This window comes from Aegilops tauschii, chromosome 5, assembly GCF_002575655.3.
Source record: "Aegilops tauschii subsp. strangulata cultivar AL8/78 chromosome 5, Aet v6.0, whole genome shotgun sequence".
NCBI classification, from domain to species: Eukaryota; Viridiplantae; Streptophyta; class Magnoliopsida; order Poales; family Poaceae; genus Aegilops; species Aegilops tauschii.
The window spans coordinates 306552595-306576240 of NC_053039.3; the positions used below are offsets into that span (position 1 = coordinate 306552595).

At 46.7% G+C, this 23646-nt stretch overlaps 1 protein-coding gene and 1 long non-coding RNA gene across 2 annotated transcripts; one reads left to right on the top strand and one right to left on the bottom strand.

The window, feature by feature from the left end:
• Positions 1-4210: 4210 nt before the first annotated feature.
• LOC109764436 (ABC transporter G family member 53) lies at positions 4211-13189 on the bottom strand. Its single transcript, XM_020323251.4, has 25 exons — positions 12986-13189; positions 12455-12901; positions 12227-12347; positions 11369-11457; positions 11207-11291; positions 10961-11120; positions 10799-10875; positions 10633-10686; positions 10373-10463; positions 9972-10273; positions 9349-9630; positions 8909-9225; positions 8672-8832; positions 8417-8520; positions 8176-8332; positions 7945-8070; positions 7667-7809; positions 7229-7561; positions 6620-6910; positions 6422-6505; positions 6193-6326; positions 5622-5849; positions 5340-5511; positions 4837-5091; positions 4211-4688 (listed from the first exon to the last, which is right to left on the bottom strand). Exons 2-25 carry the CDS (start codon positions 12775-12777, stop codon positions 4431-4433), a joined length of 4347 nt encoding a protein of 1448 aa, XP_020178840.1. The 5' UTR covers positions 12778-12901; positions 12986-13189; the 3' UTR covers positions 4211-4430.
• Positions 11185-11736, top strand: LOC120965066 (uncharacterized). The gene is made up of 2 exons (XR_005757224.2): positions 11185-11319; positions 11437-11736. It is a non-coding gene; the product is annotated as an uncharacterized lncRNA (long non-coding RNA).
• Positions 13190-23646: the final 10457 nt, after the last annotated feature.

Consider the following 23646-nt stretch of genomic DNA (forward strand, 5'->3'; position numbering starts at 1 on the left):
CTTTTAGCCGTGTGCGGTGCCTCCCCTCCACAGAAACACACCTCGGTCATATCATCGTAGTGCTTAGGCGAAGCCCTGCGCCGGTAACTTCATCATCACCGTCACCACGCCGTCGTGCTGACGAAACTCTCCCTCGGCCTCAACTGGATCAAGAGTTCGAGGGACGTCACCGAGCTGAACGTGTGCAGATCGCGGAGGTGCCGTGCGTTCGGTACTTGGATCAGTTGGATCGCGAAGACGTTCGACTACATCAACCGCGTTACTAAACGCTTCCGCTTTCGGTCTACTAGGATACGTGGACACACTCTCTCTGCTCGTTGTTATGCTTCTTCTAGATAGATTTTGCGTGATCGTAGGATTTTTCTTGAAATACTACGTTCCCCAACAATCTCTTGCTGTATTATCAAGATTATCCCAATTTCGTTGATCCTAAATATCGGTGATGTCTACTACACAACTTGTTCCTGTAACCTCGTATTGGGCCTCCAAGCACAGAGTTTTGTAGGACAGTAGCAAATTTCCCTCAAGTGGATGGCCTAAGGTTTATCAATCCGTGAGAGGCGTAGGATGAAGATGGTCTCTCTCAAACAACCCTATAACCAAATAATAAAAAGTCTCTTGTATCCCCAACACACCAAATACAATGGTAAATTGTATAGGTGCACTAGTTCAGTGAAGAGATGGTGATGCAAGTGTAGTAATGATAGTACATACTGATTTTTGTAATAAAATAGCAAGGTAATGAGTAACAAAAGTGAGCACAAATGGTATTGCAATGCTTGAAAATGAGGCCTAGGGTTCATGCTTTCGCTAGTGCAATCTCTCAACAATGCTAATATAATTGGACCATATAACAACCCCTCAACGTGCGACGAAGAATCACTCCAAAGTTCTTATCTAGCGGAGAACATAAGAAGAAATTGTTTGTAGGGTGCGGAACCACCTCAAAGTTATCCTTTCCGATCGATCTATAGAGCTATTCCTATAAGTGTCACAAATAGCCCAAGAGTTCATACTAAAATAACACCATAAGATACACATCAACCAACTCTAATGTCACCTAGATACTCCAATGTCACCACGAGTATCCGTGATTTGATTATATGATATGCATCAAACAATTTCAGATTCATAATACTCGATCCAACACAAAGAACTTCAAAGAGTGCCCCAAGATTTCTACCGGAGAAACAAGGACGAAAACGTGCATCAACCCCTATGCATAGATTACGCCAATGTCACCTCGAGAATCCGCGAGTTGAGTGCCAAGACATATATCAAGTGCTCTCAAATCCAACAAAGTATTCAGTCCGATAAAAGTGAAATCTCAAAGGTAGAACTCAATTCATCACAACAAGAAAGAGAGGGGAAAACATCATATGATCCAACTATATTAACAAAGCTCGCGATACATCAAGATCGTGCCAAATCAAGAACACGAGAGAGAGAGAGAGAGAGAGAGAGATCACACATAGCTACCAGTACAAACCCTCAAGCCCGAGGGTGGACTACTCCCTCCTCATCATAGTGGCCATCGGGATGATGAAGATGGCCTCCGATGATGATTTTCCCGTCCGGCAAGGTGCCGGAACAGGGTCTAGATTGGTTTTTCGTGGCTACAGAGGCTTGCGGTGGCGGAACTTCTGATCTAGGGTTATTTCTGGGGGGTTTCTGTATTTATAGGATTTCTTGGCATCAGTCTCACGTCTGGATGGGCCACGAGGTGCCCACTACCCACCAGCCCACGGCTAAGGCCCTTGGCGCGTCTTGGTGGGTAGTGGCCACCTCTTCACCTGTCGGTCCTTCCACGAAGCTTCTAGTGCCTCTTTTGTTTCAAAGAAAATTGTCAAAAAAAATTCGTTGCATTTGGAGAACTTTTATTTCTGCACAAAAAACAACACCACGGTAGTTCTGCTGAAAACAACGTCAGTCTAGGTTAGTTCCATTCAAATCATACCAAAACCATACATAATTGTTGTAAACATGGCATGAATACTTCATAAATTATAGAACGTTGGAGATGTATCAATCAACAGTATAAACTGATTGTTCATCAACACTAGCAGATTGGGCATGTGCATCCGATGAATTACCTACATTCTCGGAGCCACTTACATTGTTATCGTCGATGTTGGAATTGATATTTTCTTCTTGCTGATCAGAATCCAAATTTTCATTAGTCTGTTGCTCTTCCACTATGGCAACAATCGCCAACGCATCATTTCGGTTTGGCAAACTAGTGGAAGCACCAATATTACTTGGCTTGAGAAATTTGTGAATACCTCCGCGCTTTGAGTGTATCAATTTATTCTCTTCCTTCTTTATTTTTTTCCTTTTGTGGCTACCCGATGGATATTTCCTCTTGCCGGGCGGCATGAGAACAAACACAATGGAGCTAGGGCATGATAGTTCCTTACCTTAAGTTTGGTGGTGCTACACTTGTTACACTATCATTTTTGTCATAATTTTAATTGTGCATTGTAATTTTGTTTCATGCTATAATTTCTAACACACATGCAAAAAAGTTTTGTCGGCTGCTAGCGGTCCAAATCAGTACACAATTAACAATTATAATGTAGGTGGAACTTGTAGCCATATTGGCATATTTTATGGGTCGGGTGGTGGGGGTGCAGGGAATCGCCGGAGTTCTTCATCGGTGATACCAGGCTTAGAGGGCTGGCCTGGGCGGCAACCACAATGACGGTAGGGGAGGCTCGGGGGGGGGGGGGGGGGGGGAGGGGGGGACGAGGCGGTGCACGGTAGCACCCGCCAACTATGGGTGGTCGATGCCGGCGAGGCAGGCTAGGGGCGTGCGTGAGGATAGGAAAATGCACAATACGCGATTTGTTTTGGATTGTTGGATGAAGATCTAACGTTCTAAATAAGAAGTGACTGATGCAACCGTTTTTTTGAGGTACATGGCAAATAGATGCTCCCAGGTTTACTTTCAATAAAAATATGATACACGAGATATCAGAGAGACTTTAGAAAAATTACAATTCTCAAAACTCGTAAATACAACTAAAAAAGTGAAATTACAACGTGAGAGGAAAAGGCTCCATTTTAAACATTGATTAGGGCATGTATAGTGGTTGATAAAGCGGTGTTATCTTAAGTATAACATATAATTTAGAGATGATAATAAAACCATGTTTACAATGAGTTATCTCTTAGTATTATCTGCAATATCTTTATTCCTAAAAAGATGGTGAGACATATTATGCTAAGAGATCATCTCTTAAATAAGGGAAGACAATCATTTTCTTATGGTTTCTCTCTTCTTCACCTCAACGCTTATTTCTACATGGCACTTCTAAGATAGCATCATTGTACAAGCCTTATAACCGCTGAGGTGCCCAACAGTCCCTCGTAACAGCTGCTTTGTTAGTTAACAAACAGAATTGCTTCGCGGACGATACTTTCCACACGATCTGCGGACGAGACTTACTTCGCAGCAGATGCTCATGCTTGTGCGCTTCTTGTGGCACTGCTAGGAAGGATCGTGCACGAATTGGGCACAATTTTATCGCGTGTATAGCAGCGCTCATTAACAAATCTTCACCCAAATAACACTTGCAATAGTTTGGACAGTACAGTAGTTGTAGGCTTGTAGGGTTTTTCTTCGTTGAGAAATGGATACTAGTTGTAGGTGGGCCGTAGTGCTAACTTCCGGTCGATTAAGGTCTGGTCCAAAAACACCGGTGCTGGATGGGCCGAGGTTTGAAGTTGGTCAGGGCCGGCCGGATTAGCTCAGCAAAACATTCGGACCCCTCAGAAAAAAAAAAGCAAAGCATTCTGAACGCGAGAAATCTCCATTTTCTCGTTGGCATTCCGTCGAGCACCGCCGGGGCTCCATGTCGTCCGTCGATCGCCTCGTCACGCTGGTGAGTTCCCTCCCCGCCGCTAATCGCCGCATATGTCTCGCCTCTTCGCGACGCCTTGCGTACCTTCTGCGCTGAGAAACAGCGGGCGCGATTTTACCATTTTCGTGGATCGAGTTCTTATCTAGTTCAATTGGTGTTCGAATTTCAGTGCAATCGGTCATTCGGAAGGTTCATAAATTGAATCCGTGTATGGTTTCCCCCCACGATTCCTGACAGCTTGTGCGAATTTCGGTATCCGTATCAGTTCGATTGGTCAAATTTCGAGTACAGCATGCCACCATTTTGTTTTGTGAGCGCTCCAAAGGTGTTAGAGCAAATCGACGGTGTGGCAAATTACTTGATTTATACAACTTGCAAAACTGTACTCCTAGGGCACTGGGCACAATGTGCACTGTCACTATACATTCGATCTGGGCACTGTGCTCTCAAAATATATGCTATGCTACTATTCACATGTATCCAATACAATTACAAGGACGTAGTCTTATTGTACTATCTCTGCTTAGTGGGCTTTGGTCAAACTTGGATATGTTCTTCATTGATCACTCATCTCTTCTGGAAGTTGAATAGCTTGATTGAGAGCCCGAATAGGAAAGCAAAGAGAAGAGCGAATGAGACGACCACCACAGCGACCACCCACAGGAAGTCATGATGGTACCCAAAATAGCTTTCTACAAAATCGGATACCCGCACGCCATTATCAAACTTTTCGGTTACATCTCCAAACTGTGAAGTGACTAGACCATTCAGTGTCCATGCAATAGGGCTGAGCCAGTAGTACCACCTCCACCATATCGGGATTCTCTGTAGAATAAAGTAGCCAGTTCACATAATATTACTTTTTGCATGAGAGCTTGCATAATATTAGGAAAAGAAGGAGCAAATTTTGGTTATTGGTTATAGAGGTGGAAGTATAGGAAGTTAAAACACTGAGAGCAAATAGTATACTTACAGTTCTTGGTGTAATAAATCCCGAGAAAAGGTTCCAAAGAGCATAGAATGCCGTGGAAGCAACAGAGGCAACGTTGTAGTTTGGAGTCAGGCCCACCGACATCATTCCGTAAAATGTGAAGTAAGCTAGAGTGAAGTACATGAAGAACAGGTACCAAAAGAATTTGACAGCTGTCCACTCGAACCCAATCATAGCATATACTAGCACACCATATATTAAGGACTGGACAAAGATGTATGGAAGTTCAATTGCAACCTGCAAAGGGAAGGATGTTAGGGCTCTTATTGTCTTACCGTTGCTTTCCACTTAGGGGATTTGTTTTAACTATCGGTACCATCTTTTCTGGCTGTAATTCAATATTATCTGAAACCTTTTATGAAGCCTCGTTTGCATCTGTTTATTATACTTTACATGAGAATGTGATGCCATCTGTTTGTTGAGCTCCCTTTTTTACTTGGCATATAAAATAACTACAGACGAATGTTAATGCAAAGTAAATTTACCTGTCCCAATGCATATGGCAAAGGTGAGTACATGTGAGCCGCTCTTTCCCTGTAAAAGACCGTGCGCTCAACAGCCACAACTGGCTGAACTGAGGCAGAGTTCTGCACCCCCATGAACAAAACTGAGGAATACATGGAACCCATGGCATTGAACAAGTCCTGTTGATTGTGTCTGCAAGAGTAAAATGTTTCTAGTGAATTTTGAAGGTAAGAACCATATGTAATCTCCTCAACAAATACCATGTATTGTTTTGTACTTTCTTTTATTACATATTATCTTACCTTTTTTTGCCAATGCCCCAGAACATTGTCCCAAACAACAGTGCAATCACTGTAGTATAGAAGTACTTGACAGCTGTGTATGGAGGGTTTCTCCAGTATGACAGGCTTTGCTTCCACAGGCAAGCAAAACACTGTGTGAGGAAAGTTTGTGAGTATTGGGTTGGAAAGGATAGGTCGCTTGAACCTTCAGGAGGTGTGCTTAGCTCCTTTATTAGATTTTTGTTCCTCCTGAAATGCAACAAAACTGACAATATTAGTGCACATTTAAGACACTATTCAGTTGCAGAAGATTAAACTGAATACTAGTATGATACTAGTGTTGTCATGCTTTTAAAATGGGCCATATATGATTTCAATGTTGTTTGTAATGCATATTTGTCTGAAAATATTCTGGTGTTTTGTAGTTTAGAGATCTCTCTCTTAAATACTAGTTTAAACTTTAAACGTGCTGAAGAAAATGTTGATTTTTGCTCTTTGTTTCGAAATATAAGATTTCATAGCTTAAATCAATATTTTTCAGTCTTTCATTCTTTAGTTATTAAATCATGAAGTAATGCAACCAGAAGCCTACCGATATAGTTCAGAATTCTTGTATACTTGACTGAAGTTAATCCCAGTCATCTGTTCTTGTGTTGCACTAGTCACTTCCAGCATCCATGTTGAAGGATTGTAACCGTCTTTAATCTTTCTGACATCTTCAATAGCCTGTGTAGAACCAAAGGAAAACAACTCAGTAACATTTTCGTTCGGTGCGAGGCTGCATATATAAACATGCACTAATTTATGTTCTCTTTCGTCACCTCAAAATATCTGATCAGCTCACATGAGTGCCGGCCTAGTGGACCTACATAAATCTCTTCACCTCCTCGTTTCATCAGGAAGAGCTACAAAGACACACAGGATCATCAGGTATTAAAAGCGTTGATAAACAGTATGAATTGTCCTTGTGTTGCTTTACTGTTTTTTTCTTTACTACATGTAGGCACTGCATTTAGTACCTCATCAAAAGACTCAAATATGTCGATGCTTGGTTGATGAATGGTGCAAACAACTGTCCGTCCTGTATCTACAGTATTCCTTATTGCCCTCATGACAATGGCTGCTGCCCGTGCATCAAGTCCAGATGTTGGTTCGTCCATGAAAATGATGGAAGGGTTAGCAACCAGCTCCACTGCTATTGTTAGCCTTTTCCTTTGCTCAGTCGACAATCCACTAACACCAGGTAATCCAACCAATGCATCTCTTAAGGGGGAGAGTTCCACCAATTCCATGACCTCATCAATGAACATCTGCAGACCAGGTTTCATGTGTTAGAACAGTCAGCAGGTATTGTCGCCCTTGCCAAGATATGACTAGTACATAAATGTGATCAACAGTCACGTCAAAATATCTGTCTGAATCATTTCGGTGAATTTGAATTCTACAGTTATCAATTTTATATTTTATATCACACAACATTTAAGATCAGTTGCCAATTTGTTTTACGGAACATAATCAGTTGCAATATTAGTTTTCTCACTTAATCATGTTTCATACAATTTTATAATAAATATATATACTCGTATACTATGAAAACATTAAAAAAAAGCAAATTGTTCTTTGCAAACCTTTCTTGTTGAGGAATCAACATTGGCAGGTAATCGGAGCCATGAAGAGAATGCAAGAGACTCATAGACGGTCACATTTGGTGAATGAATGTCGTTCTGCTCACAGTATCCTGATACACGAGCAAAAGTTTCTTGCTTCTTTGGATAACCAGAGATTGTAATGTTGCCCTCTATGTATCCACTGGTCTTCCGTCCAGCCAACACATCCATCAGTGTTGTCTTACCGGCACCACTGACACCCATAAGAGCTGTAAGCACTCCTGGCCTAAATGAACCACTGATACCCTTCAGTAGTTCCAACCGGCTCTCTGCCACACCTTGTGCTTTAATTTCCTACATTTTTTGTTGGATAAAGGAGTTACGCATGATATTTTCACTCATTTATGTTCCATATATTGTACATATCTGTACTTTATAGAATTTTCAGAAAGAAAATACCTGTGGCATGTCTACACTGTATTTTATATCATCGAATGTGATGGAGAGAGGCACAAAAGGGAGGACCATTCCTTTCTTGCCTGGACTAGAATTCACTGTTGCATGATTGGAAGTTGATTCATCATTGCTCCCATCCTCAGTATCTGGTAGACATATGCAAGTGGTAATTTTAAATTATACCTCAACTATCAGGCTGGGAAGTCAAATTTATTGAGCTTTGCCGCTTGGCCATTATGTTATATCTTCTTCAAATTGATGAATATGGAATCAGTAAGTACCTCTAGATGCTATTGTACTGTTGTTAACCCGTCCTCTCGATGATGCTTCTAAAACTTCACCAGTGAGATTAGCTTGTTTTATCTTCAATGTTTCTTCAGATACTGTTGGCTGGTTGCTGTCAAATGCTGCAGATAGGAGAATGTATGAGATTAGAATTTACAGCATTGTTTTTTGAAATTGCAAAATTAGCTACATATTTGCATTCTAAATACAAGTTAGTTCTGACTCACGGTCGAGGAATGTGAGGCAGACGGTATAGAGGATATTAAATAGTAGCACATATCCGAGCAAGGCACCAGCACCAATCCAGTACCACTTCGTATCAGGAAAGACCCCTCGAGATTTCAGAACTAGGTTTCCAAGTGGCTCCTTGAAACCGGGGATTGTCTGTAGTATAGCAGTAACAATATACTTTAGCCAGACATATTCAGAAAGATGATTGTTTATCCTTTTTCACAAAAGTCTATTTACCTTGTTCCAGCTGTGACCTAGGAACTCATTCACCGATAGTGCATTTTGTGCGTACATCAGGGGTGATATCCAGTACCCCCATATCCACCATTTCTTTACATTCTCTGTTAAATCAAAGGAATGTTTTAATCTATGATTCACAGATACCACATCCAATGAGGAAAAAGTAACTGAACTGAGGAAATTTAGTCCAGGTGTTCTTAGGTGGACACGTCAAAATCAATTTTGGACTTTAGCTTAGCTACTTTTGCGTACCTCTTGCCAGGACGAATCCACCAGTGAGCATAAAAATTAGTATGCAGAAGGAACCGAGGGTGCTTGAAACAACCTGATGCCTTGCAAGACCAGCAATGAAGCGAAAGAGTCCAGACGACGCCTCGTTCATTAAAAAGAGCAGCAGGAACTGCCTAAAAAATCTGTAGCATTACATTGTTTTCATTAGCTTCTGCAATACATTAAAAAAGATCATGTATGTTAGAATTCCACCCTTACCTCTGTACGTTGGGATCAAATCCAATGCCATAGTATGTTATGCCGACCCAAATTGTTACATTGAGCAAGGAGAGAGGGGTCTTAATGAGCCATGACGGCAACGTGTATGTCCATGCTGGAAAGAAGAGAAGATTCCGTTGCTTGAAAAAAACAGGGAGCTTTGCAATAGTTAGACCTACTTCTGCTAAACCATTGAACATGATCATCAAAATCCCAAAGAAGAGAGCACCCATGTATATCCCTCCATCTGTCACCGAGTCATGATGCATATTGATGCGCAGAAAGACGGTCATTGCAATGATCGCCATGATTGTCAACTGAAGAATAAAGAGAAATAGTAAGAAAATTTATGTTATGTTCTTGTATACTTATCTAGGAATAACAACGAAATCAGTTAGTGTTGAATTTTTTTAATAGATTTTGCCTTTTAGCATCATCACCTGAGTTGCCTTGAATATATACACAAAGGAGTTTCTTTTCATGAGCAGCACCTCTCTGTTGATATTAGCTTTGAGTAGTTCCTTCATGCTGGCACCGTATTGTGATGTTTTCAGAGCCGCAGGATGACTTCCATTCTTGTCAAACGGCACTGCTAACTCACTCTTTATAGCTTGACCAACGTGGAAAGATTGAAATGCCTCCGCAAACTCCTTAACAGGAACATATCGGTATGTCTCATCACTGTTTATCCAGTATTGTCCTTGATCTTTTCTTGATGTAACCTATCAAATTTCCAGTTATAGTCAACCACACTTGAACATTGTAGCCAATTATGGTTCTGGTATTAAGAAAATCCGAAGTTTTTTTTTTGGGGGGAAAATCCCAACTTATGACGGAGTTTCTACAACTATCAATTTTCAGCTTGCCATATTTTGCCCAAGACGCAAATTGTATCAAAAATTAAAATATGTCGCTCCATCTGTTCCACTTGTGAGCACACTCTGCCTTTATGAAATTCCCTACATATTTAACGTTTTGTATTTTGAAGGCATTTCACACTAATGTGTTATTAAAACAAATCCATAATTAGAGAAAGCTTCATTCAAACGTTGATGACACTCACTTCTTGCAAGAAGTCAGCTACGCCTTTTCGCTCAGGACATTTGAATCCCATTGATTTAAAGAACTCGAGCACATGTTCTCGAGGGCCATTGTAGACAACCTGACCGTCTGAGAGGAGAATTATATCATCAAACAATTCGTATGTCTCTGGTGCAGGTTGTAGCAAGGCAATGACTGCTGTTCCACCAATAATGTGGATTGTTTGTCGGATGGAGTTCACAATCTGGAAGGTTGTTGAGCTGTCAAGTCCAGTTGATATCTCATCCATGAAAAGGGCTCGTCCTGGTGTGACAAGCATCTCAGCTGCACAACCATGTCAGAGAATGGATGAGTACGAAGTAATTTTGTTCCATAATAACACACAAGCATCTGGTAGGTTTCTTACTCATAGGCTATATTTACCTGTAGTTACTCTCTTTTTTTGCCCTCCTGATATGCCTCTCAACATATTATTGCCTACCAGTGTATCGGCACAGATATCCAACCCCAAGACCTTCCATAATAAAAAAATAAATCAAAGAATTAGTAATGTAGTCACTTTTTAATTTTCTAGAACTTTCTGTGAGCTTAAAGAAAGGAACTTGGTAGCATTCTTGTTATAACTGTGTAACTCTATGTAAACTACAACTGAGCTATAAAATAAGTAGCTGATTCGCATGCACCTTCAAAATGTGATTTGTGACCACCTCGGCTTTCTGCTCTCCTGTCGCAGCAGCCTAGATAAGAAAAACCAAAGATTGATATGCATCAAACTTTCTATTGAAACGTCCTCAAGTCCCAACCACTGAATACGGTGAACTATGATTTGAAATGTAACGACTGTAGTACCTTCAAGTAAATATCAATTTCTGGATCTGGTTTGATATTTTCTTCCTTTTCTCTCCTCGATAGCTCCATTAGCAGGTCTGATCATTTCGTACGAAATTCAGGTTACTCAATGCAATATGCTACTGTGATGAGTTTTGAGGTCTCCATTTTTCTTGTTCTTACCGAAACGGTGACCAATTCCTTGACATTTTGCAGAGAAGTTGACTGTCTCACGGACAGTCAATTCCGCCATATGCAGATCATGTTGGCTAACATAGGCAGCCGATCTCCGTGGCACAAACTCATCCATGGTATGCCCATTGTAAATTATGTCCCCTGACATCTTTTGTGATTGCAATGTTTCCTCATGTTAGTAGTAGCAAGTTACCATGATGAAAAAGAGAACAACCAAAAGAACAAACGATCCACCTTAAGACTCGAAGGCAGGGTTCCGGCCAAGGCCAAAAGCAGCGAGGTTTTTCCCGCGCCAGGGGGACCCAGAAGCAAGGTCATCCTGAAAATGGATGGGATAAGCTGATAAGGTACAATTCAATGGAGATGATTTGCCAAGTGAGCATGTCTAGAAATTACCTGTGAGGCTTGATGATTCCACTGACATTGTGAAGGATTGATATTTTCCGCTTCTTGTTTTGTGTCAGGTGGAGAGCATTTGCCAGGCCCTGTTTGAAGACGATCACCACCATGTATGTAAGTACGCATATTATGCAAGCACAAAAATTAAGGTAAATGAATGCAATGGAGTCCTGCACGTTTGTAACTCCTAACACTGAAGCTGCATAATAGACCAGTATGCTGGATTTGCAGTTATCCTAACGTTCGGAGCTTCAGTGAGCAAACTTGACTTTTTATCCGAGACAGTTTCCTTACTGACTCCGAATGGAGAATACTGATGTTTTTTTCAAAATATTTAGGACTGGTGTGTTAACATGGGATCAAAATGTCGCGGCAGTTAGGATTTGTACAGCTCCTCTTATGCTTCCGACTTTGTTTGCTTCTCGGAACAAGAAATATTTCTGAGCAACGTGTGTCAGCTGTCAGTGCCATCGCAAAGATGAGTAAAATATCATCCAGTGGAAGGATGATGACATGCGAGGCCTAGTGCCACTTGACACTTGTCGAGTTGTCGTTGACGCCTTGTGGTATATATTACCAGCTCAGTGACCTTTTTGGTGGTAATATTGCTCTTGTTTAATTGACGCTTACCGGATTAGAAAGAGATGGGGAAGAGAAAATGGGTAGCCAAGTCAAGCAATCTTTATCGGAAACCAGTCAACATCAGTCTGTAGTGTTTTCTCTCCTAGCCACAGTTTTCGCTGTTGGTCGTGCACTCAATCTATTTCTGTTAACTCTCACCGCAGGCTCAACAGTCAACGTGTAGAAAGAAAAGAAGTGTAAGAGTACTTCCTTGTGGAATTTCTTGTGACGTACCTCGAGTACATTGGCGTAGGTGTTGAGGATGGTGGGCAGGCCCCTGCTCCCGACGTACGCCTCCGCCTCCACGTTGAGGTTGTCGTACCTCACCTCGATCGTCGGCAGCTGGATCCCCACTCTGCATCAGCCATCAGCACGCGACCAGTGTTAGGAGCTACCCTGGCCGTCGCCGGGAGTACTAAGAGGGGAGGAGCTCAAGCAAGCCAGGCGAGTAGGGAGGCGTACCGGTCGACGCGGTCCTTGAACTTGGAGAGAAAGCGCTCGTGGTCGTCGCCGACCCAGGCGATGCGCTGCAGCAGCGCGTGCTTCTCCTGCGCGCCCAGCTTCTCCACGTTCACCTCCTTGAGCTCCCCCTCCGGCATGGCCAGCACCGCCGTGCGCGCGCGGTCGTAGGTGGGCAGCTTCTCCAGCGCCGCCCATCGCAGCGCCTCCTCGTCGTCCTCGTCCCGCGACGACCGCGAGAACAGCTCCTCCCCGCCGCGCGACCACACCGAGCTCTCCCGCCGCAGGCTGCGCCCGAACGCGTGTATCTCGCCCGCGTCGTCCATCCCCTACCTATTATCCCTCCGCCCCGCCGCCAACACGGCGGAGGAAAGAGGAACCTGATCGACAGGGGAGAGTGGGCCGCAGCTGCTGTCCCCCTCTGTGCGTGCTTTGCTTTCTTCCCTGGCCCTGCAGATGAGGAGATGCGGATGAGAAAGAGATTGGCACTTATATAGAGTGGTGGAGCCGAGGAAGGAGAAGGAGCTAGCGTACCCCGTGACGTCGCACGATCTATTCTACGGGCTAACGTCAGGGAGTTGTGGGACGAATTCGTTTTGTGCGGGCCGCGAACTCGTGGACAACTTTTGCATCATCTGTGCTGTGGGTTAAATCTTAAATGTGGAGATAGATAGGACTCCCGTGCTGCTACGAAACAAGCTGCCGCATGCACAAACCCTTCTAGAAACAAATTGAGCTGGATACTACGTACATATGCACTCCCAAAATAATCAGCGAGTATGAAGGGGAGAAAGAAGAGCGGTTTGACATGAGAAACAAGCTGGCACAGCCGCCAAATCTTTGTAGAAAAACTTATACTACGTGACGAGAGCATGGAATTTTGCATAGAATGTACTCACACGCCACGCTGACACATTTTGCACATGCATGATTGGTTGGTATATATGCGGCGCACGTGTTTTTTCTTTGTTTGTTGCTCGCTTCCTAGTATTTTTTTCCCCATTTTTTGTGGGGGGGGACGTACAAAGTGGCACTGCTACACTATCGGGAGAAAATCACCATCTGATCGTGGCAGATTTGATCTCAAAAAAGAGAACAAAATGATACTGGCAATTATTGGAGGCTCTGATTTGATCCGCACCTCCAGCCTGGAGCGGAGCGCTGTCCAATGGCATCCTACGTAACATCATCATCATTATTGGATGAAACAGTGCAATATACAACGTATATACGTATATAAACAGTTTCAAAAAATACTACGTATATACTTAATATGCATAATTTTTTCATGGCGGCTACTCTTTGTTTCAGTTATATATGGCGGCTACTCAGGCGGTGCCAAGAGGGCAGTTGGCCATGAACGAACATCACGTGAAAACGCCAGGTGGTTGTGGGCCTTTGCATCAAACGAAAGAGATATCACTACCAGTGCACTGTCAGAGTGCCAGCGGGGCACTTAACTTTCTTTTCACAGCACTAAATGAGGCTTTACTTTAGTACACGGCCGTCGTTTTCGCGCTTGACCCCGGCTGCTCGGTCCAGGGATTCTTGATCATCGGTCTCTTTTTTCCCCTAGAATATACAGGCCTGGCGGACACGAGAGCAACTTCAAGGCAGCGACCCATTTAAATGGTGCGCTCGCATCGTGTGTCTGTCCGTGTTGTCGGAAACAGTGTCCAACACACAGACCCTTTTCCATTTTCTTTTCGTTTTGTGTTTGTTTCGATTCATTTCCGATGCGAATTTGAGTCACACTTTGAGGCGGACACAAAGCGAATGTTTTTTGTGTTCTCTTCATCTGCCTCTGTTCGCTGCATGTCTTGCGTGACCCACCTGGCACGTAACATCCACTCACACAATGTTTTTCCCCTCTCCCCTTTCTCGTGCCCAGCCATGGCGCGCCGCGCTGCCGCGCTCGCCCGCGGGTAGTACGAGCATGCACGCGTGCTAGCTAGCTTCGCTGGATGGCATGGCGCCCCACGTGAGCTAGCTAGTGTCGTGGGAAACCACGGCCACCTATGGGACCAAGGGCGCCTTGCTGGTTCGGCAGGGGGATGTCTCGCGGCAACGATCACACAGGCAATTTTACCTAGGTTCGGGCCGCCGTGAGGCGTAAAACCCTACTCCTGCTTTGGTGGATTGATGGTGGAAGAATGGTGATGTAGCTTAGTACACTTGCCCGGCAGGGGCAGTAGTGGCTACGCGTGTATGGGTGTGTGTGTTGTTCAACCTTCCAACCCTTTCTATGGTTGCCATGGGCCTCCTTTTATAGTTTAAAGGGGCTACCACAATGGCAAAGTAGTCATTATGCACTGATAAGATAGCAAACAGTGCTATCATACCTAACTCTGCAGGCTGACAGGGTGCATTACATGCACCGCCTAACGTCACGTCATTGGTTGCCCGGCAAGCCTTGCCGGGCTGTTTTGCTAGCTTCACACCTGCTTGCTTGACACGTCACAGGACGGGTGTCGTTCGTGGAGAAATGCCGCCATGTGGCGAATGGCTGCCACTTAGTCACTCTGTGGCTTGACATTGCATCGATCGTCGGCGTGGGTTGTGGTGGAGTAGTTGGGTGAGGTGGTTTAGCCTTCGTGAGTCCCGGCAGGCCCTACCGGGACGTCTTGGACGTCTTCTTCCGGGGGCGACCCCGTTCTTGTCGAGCTCCTCTGCTCGGCAAGGGAGGCTTTTCTCCTGGTGGCATCATGTTTCCCTGGCTTGATCTCGGTCCTCTTGATCTGCATGTTGGTCTTTCGAAGCTCTTGGTTCCTTGCACTCTGACTTGGGTTGATGCATCAATCCTGTTCCCGTGCCTGTGCACAGTCTGGGCAACAAACCCAGGGTTTGTTGCACCGACAGAAGCCCCCGGGCCTGCCCCGATCGCGCTGCCGAGTGTCCTCGGGGTAGGGCCTAATAAGTGCGCAGGCAGGAGTGTTGAAGAGGCTGGCCTCTTGAGGTCTTCTTTGCTTCTTCATTAATCTTGAGCTTGGGTCAGTTTCCGATATCCCCGTGCGTCGTGTAAAGCCAACAGTGGTGGGGCCGCTCTTGTAATGGCCCGTGAATGACTTTAACGCACGGGGTAGAAACTGCCAGTTCACTCTTCCCACCACGCCATTATCCTTAGCCATGTATGCTGCATTTATCACGCGGGGTAGGTAACGGAGGCGCGTGGCATGGGAGGGCATCAAGGCAAGGGCTCGGCCTTCTTGAATTGGTGGAAGAGGACGGTGGCCGCCCGTTGAGGGAGCGGCTCCCCTCCCCGGCCCGCCTATAAAAGGAGAGGTGGAGAGAGGGTGGAGCCATTCATCCTTGTGCTCCCCCTCCTCTGTTTTCTGCTTCTTGCTGGTTATGTCGAAGGGAAGAGCCTGGGGTCAGCCCCCGGGCTCTTGTCCGAGGCTGGTGTTGCCAAATGTTGGTGACGGTGCTCGGGGAGTGAGCCTGGTCCTTGTTCGGAGAAGGTGTTGTGGGCGTGCCGCTTGTGGCGCGGGAGACATCAAGCTTCTTCATTGTGGGGAATTGCTTGCTCTTTCCGCCACGGTCGGCCGCCCATTGGGTAGCGCGGTGCCCAGTCCCGGGCTACCGCTGCTTATGGGCCGGGCGATCGGGTCCTCGGCGTCTTCGGTGCTCTCCCACTTCTGCCGGGCTACCTCTCCTGGAGCCCGAGGGGGGCGGGCCGGGCTTCTGCCCAGGCACTCCTTTTGTCCTCCTCGCCTTCGACCGCCGTGCCTAGGAGGAGTGGGACAAGAAAGGGCATCACGAGGCACTTATCTTTTTTCAATCTTAAACTTGTAGGCACTTGCCAAATTTTAATTCAAATAATGTAATCTCTCGAGTCCATGTTTGTGTTCTGTAATGCTTGTACTTGTATCATCAGCATATTAATGAAAAAGATGAACCTTGCTGGGAACTCTTGCATGTATATGTCCATGCAGAGGTGGGATGCCTCCTTGGTGTAAATAAACGAGTTTTTCCCGGCAGGCTACCCTGCTGGTACCCTCTTGTTTGCCGGAGAACCGAGTCTATCGGGCAAAAATAAAGGGACCAGCTTATGAGGCCATGAACCTAGGGTAGGGTCATAGGCCAGACCTGGACACCTTCCCTAAGGACATCACCCTAAAGACAGAAGCATTTGAAGGGTACCATCATCCACTCGACCAGAGGCATTCCACTCGGGAGAGTCAGTGTCACTCGACCAGTTGCAGAAGCCACTTGACATACAGAAGACCTACAGTCACTCTATGCGGCAACGGTCGGGCATTTACTCATAGACTTAATTATCATTTATAACACTTTATTGCGGGCGTTACCTGTAACGCTTACCCTTTATGAATATTGAACCCTGTGTAACGGAGGGGAGCTGGGGTCCTGGTGCACTCTATATAAGCCACCCTCCTCCTCTGGGACAGGGGTTCGCACCCCCTGTAACACACACACACTTAATCCAGTCGACCGCCTCCGGGCTCCGAGACGTAGGGTTTTTACTTCCTCCGTGAAGGGCCTGAACTCGTAAAACTCGTGTGTACAACTTCGCCATAGCTAGGACTTGCCTCCTCATACCTACCCCCATTCTACTATCAGTCTTAGATCCACGACAGTTAGCACCCACCGTGGGGCAGGTGTCTTAGCGACTTGTTGGAGAAGTTGCGATTTTTCCGATTCCCATCAACATGGTTTCTAGCGGAGGATTGGCTGAGGGCCGCGAGATCCGTCTCGGTGCGCTCATGTTCGTCGCCGACGACTCCGCTTGGCTCCAAGAGGCTCCACTCGACGTCGAGGCGCTCCCCGTCCGCGGGGCTACACACTTTCGCGCATGCGTCCGCGGCGTCCTTCTTCGGCAGCCGTCGACTCAGTATCGGTCGGCTCCTATCGCGTCCTCACCCGCCGTTGTTTGCGGGCGCAAGCGTTCCGGTCGGTCGCGGCTCCAGCGGTGGGTGAGGCATGCGGTGGCCCGCCAATAGGCTACCCCGCAAATCGCGGCGATCGAGCCCGATGAAACTCTCTACGGCCTGTTCGACTGGCTCTGTCGAGACTGCATCCGAGTGCGCAGCAGTGACCCCGCGGCGGAAGTCCTGATGGTCAACGGACCGCGCAGTCCTCCTGGCTTCCCCCGTGATGACGGCGGCGATGGTGGCGGCGATCCGTCGCGTGTCCACGAGGAGTACCGCCCTGAGCCCCTCTCTTCGCAACAGAGAGAAGAGCTTCGCTGCCGCAACATGGATGCACTTCACACCCTATCGTTGGAGAAACCCGCGAGGCCCGGGCCTTGGAGGAGGCGCACCTGGCCAACTTGGATGAGCGCACTCGACTGGAGAACCTCTAGCACGCACTCGACGAACGTGCTCGGCAGCGGATTCCTGAGTCCAGTCGACGACAACTTTTTCCGCCTCCGACTCAGGTATACTGAACTCCGATTCAGAACCTCACAGTTGCAGCCCGAATACAGAATCGATTCAGCCTTTCCAGTCAGAGGCTGGCAGAGGGTTGATGCAGATCCGAGCTTTACTCCGGGCGGCGGGAGAGCAGAACACAGCGGTATCTTAGTCGTGGAATAGGATCCACAGCAGATCTGTGATGGCAGACACAGTTCAGTCGGCTCACAGCCCAAGATCGCCTCCGAGGCGTAAGGGACGTGGAGACCGGCGAGATCAGTACAGAAATCATGAGCAGTATGATCACCGACTCGACCACGATGATCGCCGTCGAGTGCCTACACCTCCCCCGAGGAGTGGGTCATATGTGCCTCGGCAGCACGATGACAGACGCCCTCACAGTGGCGGACAAAGAATTCCAGTCGACCCCAGAGAGCCGGGCTTTGATGCGAGATCTATTCTCGTTCAAGGTCTGGTTGACAGGAACCGAGCACACAGGGAGGGCCATGATAGAGATTATCCGGCTGGCAGCAGAGTACATGTTTTGGGCCCCGAGTGTTTCAGCAGAGCCATCAGAGCAGTAGTGATTCCTCCCAACTTTAGGTTGGCGACTGGAGTCAGCAAGTTCATTGGTGAGTCCAAGCCTGACACTTGGCTTGAGGACTACCGAGTGGCTGTGCAGATCGGTGGTGGCAATGATGAAGTGGCCATGAAACACCTTCCTCTGATGTTGGAGGGCTCGGCCAGAGTGTGGTTGAATCAGTTAGCACCTGGCAGCATATGTAGTTGGGAAGAACTTGCCCGAGTGTTTGTTAGAACCTTTGAAGGTACATGCAAACAACCAGCGGGGTTGACAGAGTTGCAGTCCTGTGTGCAGAAACCGAATGAGACCTTGAGCGATTATATTCAGAGATGGATCACATTGCACCACACAGTAGAGAATGTGTCCGATCACCAAGCAGTTTGTGCCTTCAAGGAGGGTGTTAAGTACCGAGAGTTGAACCTGAATTTCGGTCGGACGGGAGATATGCCCCTGAGTCGAATGATGGAGATTGCCACCAAGTATGCCAATGGTGAAGAGGAGGACCGACTCCGGAGCGGCAAGCACAAAACAGTCGCCCAGGAAACCGGAGGAGGGACTTCCAATCGGAAACAGAAACACAAGGCCGAACCAGCAGCTCCTGGTGAAGCTTTAGTTGTGGCTCAAGGGAAGTTCAAGGGGAAGCCCAAAGGGCCATGGAACCCCAAGAAAGTTAAAGATCAAGACGGAAATGATGTGTTGGATTTACCCTGTCACATTCATATCAAGAAAGACGAGGAGGGTAATCTGATTTACCCTAAACACACCACTCGACAGTGTCGGCTCCTGATTCAACAGTTCCGAGAGAAACAACCCAAGGAGAAGGAAAAGGAGTCGGACAAGGGTGAGGATAAGGAAGAAGACGATGATGGTTTTCCCAACGTCAATTCCACTCTGATGATTTTTGCTGATGTTGAAAGCAAAAGTCGACTGAAAGTTATAAATAGAGAGGTGAACATGGTTGCTCAGGCAACGCCAAGTTACTTGAAGTGGTCCTAGACTGCCATCACATTCGACCAGTCTGACCATCCAGCTCGTATAGCCACCCCTAGGAGGCAAGCCCTGGTGGTCGACCCAGTTGTTGAAGGCACTCGACTGACTAAGGTGCTGATGGATGGTGGAAGTGGCCTGAATATCTTGTATGCGGAAACCTTGAAGGGAATGGGCATTCCGATGTCCAAGCTCAGTGAAAGCAACATGAGTTTTCATGGCGACTTACCTGGCAAGAAGGCTGAATCACTCGGCCAGATCGCCCTTGATGTGGTTTTCGGTGATTCCAAGAATTACCGCAAAGAAAAGTTGACATTTGAGGTAATGGATTTCCAGAGTGCTTATCATGCCATTCTGGGCAGGCCTGCTTATGCACGTTTCATGGCTCGACCATGTTACGTGTATCTCAAGTTGAAAATGCCTGGTCCCAGAGGAGTAATCACTATCACTGGCAATCGGCAGAAGGCAAAAGAGTGCTTCCAGAAAGGCTCAAAAATCGCAGATGCACAAATGGCAGTAGTAGAATTACAAGAGTACCAGAAAAATGCAGATCCGAGCGATTTGTTGCGCTCCAAGAAGCCCGCCGCTGATTCTGCATTTCAGTCGTCCGGTGAAACTAAGCCGATTCATATTCACCCGACCGATCCCAGTGCTGCTCCTACTCATATTTCAACTTCACTCGACAGCAAATAGGAAGAAGCGCTCATCCAGTTCCTCCGTGAGAACTGGGACATCTTCGCATGGAAACCTTCTGACATGCCGGGTGTACCCAGGGGACTGGCTGAGCTTCGTTTGCGAGTCGACCTGAAAGTGAAGCCAGTCAAGGAACATCTTCGACGGTCTGCCGTACAGAAGAGAAAAGCAATTGGCGAGGAAGTGGCTCGGCTTCTGGCAGCTGAGTTCATCCGAGAGATTTACTACTCCGAGTGGCTTGCCAATGTTGTCATGGTCCCCAAGAAGGATGATTCACTTCGCATGTGCATTGACTTCAAGCATATCAATCGGGCTTGCCCGAAAGATCATTTTCCTCTCCCCCGCATCGATCAAATCATCGACTCGACCGCGCGGTGTGAGCGGTTGTCTTTTCTGGACGCCTATTCCGGGTATCATCAGATCCGACTGTATGGACCCGATGAGATAAAAACGACTTTCATTACTCCATTCGGATGCTTCTGTTATGTCACCATGCCATTCGGCTTGAAGAACGCTGGAGCCACATTCATGAGGATGATTCAGAAGTGCCTGCTCACTCAAATCAGTCGGAATGTGGAAGCATACATGGATGACATTGTGGTCAAGTCACGTAAAGGTTCCGACCTGCTGACTGACCTTGCTGAAACTTTTGCCAACCTCAGAAGGTATGATATCAAGCTCAATCCATCAAAGTGCACATTCGGAGTTCCTGGCGGAAAGTTACTCGGTTTCCTCGTTTCCGAACGAGGGATCGACGCTAACCCAGAGAAAGTTGGTGCTATCCTCCGGATGAAACGCCCTGTGCGTGTGCATGATGTCCAGAAGCTTACTGGTTGTTTGGCCGCCTTGAGTCGATTCATTTCTCGCCTCGGTGAAAAGGCATTGCCTCTTTACCAATTGATGAAGAAATCTGATAAGTTCGAGTGGACTCCTGAAGCTGATGCAGCATTTGCAGAGCTCAAAGCCCTGCTTTCCACCCAGCCGGTGCTTGCTGCCCCAATCAGCAAAGAGCCTTTACTGCTTTATATTGCAGCCACTGGACAAGTTGTCAGTACAGTACTCACGGTCGAGCGGGAAGAAGAAGGAAAAGCCTATAAAGTTCAGCGCCCAGTATATTATGTTTCTGAAGTTCTGACTCCATCCAAGCAAAGATATCCACATTATCAGAAGCTTGTTTATGGGATTTATATGACCATGAAGAAGGTTGCACACTATTTCTCTGACCACTCCATTACAGTCGTCAGCGACGCACCATTGTCAGAGATTCTGAACAACAGAGATGCAACTGGTCGAGTGGCAAAGTGGGCGATTGAACTCCTTCCCTTAGATATCAAGTTTGAGGCAAAGAAAGCTATCAAGTCCCAAGCAATAGCAGATTTCCTCGCCGAGTGGGTTGAACAGCAACTCCCGACTCAGATTCACTCGGAGCATCGGACCATGTTCTTCGATGGATCCAAGATGTTGAATGGTTCCGGTGCTGGGGTGGTACTGGTATCCCCCTGAGGTGACAAACTCGGTTATGTTCTCCAGATTCATTTTGACTCCTCCAACAACGAAGCTAAATATGAAGCACTTTTGTACGGGTTGCGTATGGCCATTTCACTCGGCGTCCGTCGCCTCATGGTCTATGGCGACTCGGATTTAGTGGTCAATCAAGTGATGAAGGAATGGGACGCCAGGAGTCCAGCTATGACTGGTTATTGTAATGCGGTGAGAAAGTTAGTGAAGAAGTTCGAGGGGTTAGAGCTCCATCACATACCCCGACTGAAAAATCAAGCAGCCGATGATCTGGCAAAGATAGATTCCAAGAGGGAGGCCATTCCCAGCAATGTGTTCTTGGAACACATTCATACACCTTCAGTTCAAGAAGATCCTTTCACTGAAGAGCCCCCACAACCAAAGAGTGCCACTGATCTGACTGAAGTCAAGGTCCCAGCTGTGGTCGACTTGATCATGGAGGTTTTGGTCATCACTCCCGACTGGACAGTGCCGTACATCGCGTACATTCTTAGGAAAGAGCTTCCGGAGGATGAGGAAGTGGCTCGTCAGATCGTTTGTCGATCCAAAGCCTTTACCGTGATAAAAGGACAGCTGTTCAGAGAAAGTGTAACTGGAGTCAGCTAGAAATGCATAACACCGGAAGAAGGTCGAGTGATCCTTAATGACATCCACTCGGGGACCTGTGGTCACCATGCGTCCTCTCGGACCATTGTGGCCAAAGCATACCGAGCGGGATTCTATTGGCCGCGAGCAAATGAGATGGCAAAAGAGATAGTCGACAAATGTGAAGGTTGCCAGTTCTACTCCAACATGTCTCACAAGCCCGCATCAGCCCTGAAGACCATTCCACTCGTCCGGCCCTTTGCTGTTTGGGGTTTGGATATGGTTGGACCTCTGAGGACTGGTAGGAGCGGTTTCACTCACGTGCTCGTGGCAGTCGACAAGTTCACCAAATGGATTGAAGCCAAGCATATCAAAAGCCTTGAAGCAAGTACTGCTGTCAGCTTCATCGGAGAGTTAACATTCAGATATGGTGTTCCACACAGCATCATCACTGACAATGGGTCAAACTTCGATTCTGATGAGTTCAGAGCCTTCTGTGCTTCCCAAGGTACTCGAGTCGACTATGCTTCAGTCGCTCACCCCCCAGTCGAATGGACAAGCTGAAAGAGCAAACGGATTGATTCTCAAAGGGCTGAAACCCCGACTGATGCGTGATCTCAAACACGCAGCAGGAGCCTGGGTCGATGAACTTTCGTCAGTATTGTGGGGACTGAGGACAACTCCCAATCGGTCGACTGGCCGAACTCCTTTTTTCTTGGTTTATGGAGCTGAAGCTGTACTTCCGAGTGATTTGCTCCACAATGCACCCCGAGTCGAGCTTTTCTCAGAAGATGAAGCAGAATAGGCACGGCAAGATGCAGTTGATCTCCTGGAAGAGGAAAGAGAGATGGCCCTGATCCGGCCGACCATCTATCAGCAAGACTTGTGTCGATTCCACGCCAGAAACGTGAGAGGTCGGGCATTTCAAGAGGGAGACTTGGTTTTCCGAGTGGATCAGCAGAAACCACACAAGCTTGCTCCTGCTTGGGAAGGTCCCTTCATTGTCACCAGAGTGCTCCACAATAGAGCGTACCACCTCTACAATGTCGAGCACAAGAAAGACGAGCCGCGCGCTTGGAATGCGGAGCTGCTCCGCCCCTTTTATACTTAAACACTCATTCTGATGAGATGTAATAAGAAATACCTTTGTAGTTTGTTTATTAAAGACAAGAGCTTTACAGTCTTCTAAAATGATTGTCGTTGCTTATGTTTGTGTCTGAGATCCCCCAGTGGGTGACTTAGCCGTGAATCCGTTTCGCCAAAGTTTATGAAATCCTACTGAGTGGTGAGCAAGCCTCTCACTCGGTGACTTAGCCGCGAATCCGTTTCGGCTAAGTTTATGAAATCCTACCGAGTGGTGAGCAAGCCTCTCACTCGGGGGCTTAGTCGCGAATCCGTTTCGCCTAAGTTTAAAAAAATCCTACCGAGTGGTGAGCAAGCCTCTCACTCGGGGGCTTAGC

What these genes read in the sequence shown, in the direction of transcription:
- LOC109764436 (XM_020323251.4), bottom strand. Translation starts at nt 12,777, where the DNA reads ATGGACGACGCGGGCGAGATACACGCGTTCGGGCGCAGCCTGCGGCGG. An exon ending in TTCAAGGACCGCGTCGACCG is followed by an intron (nt 12,348 to 12,454) that starts GTACGCCTCCCT and finishes TGGCTGATGCAG; the next exon opens with AGTGGGGATCCAGCTGCCGA. An exon ending in CCCTGCCTTCGAGTCTTAAG is followed by an intron (nt 11,121 to 11,206) that starts GTGGATCGTTTG and finishes CAATCACAAAAG; the next exon opens with ATGTCAGGGGACATAATTTA.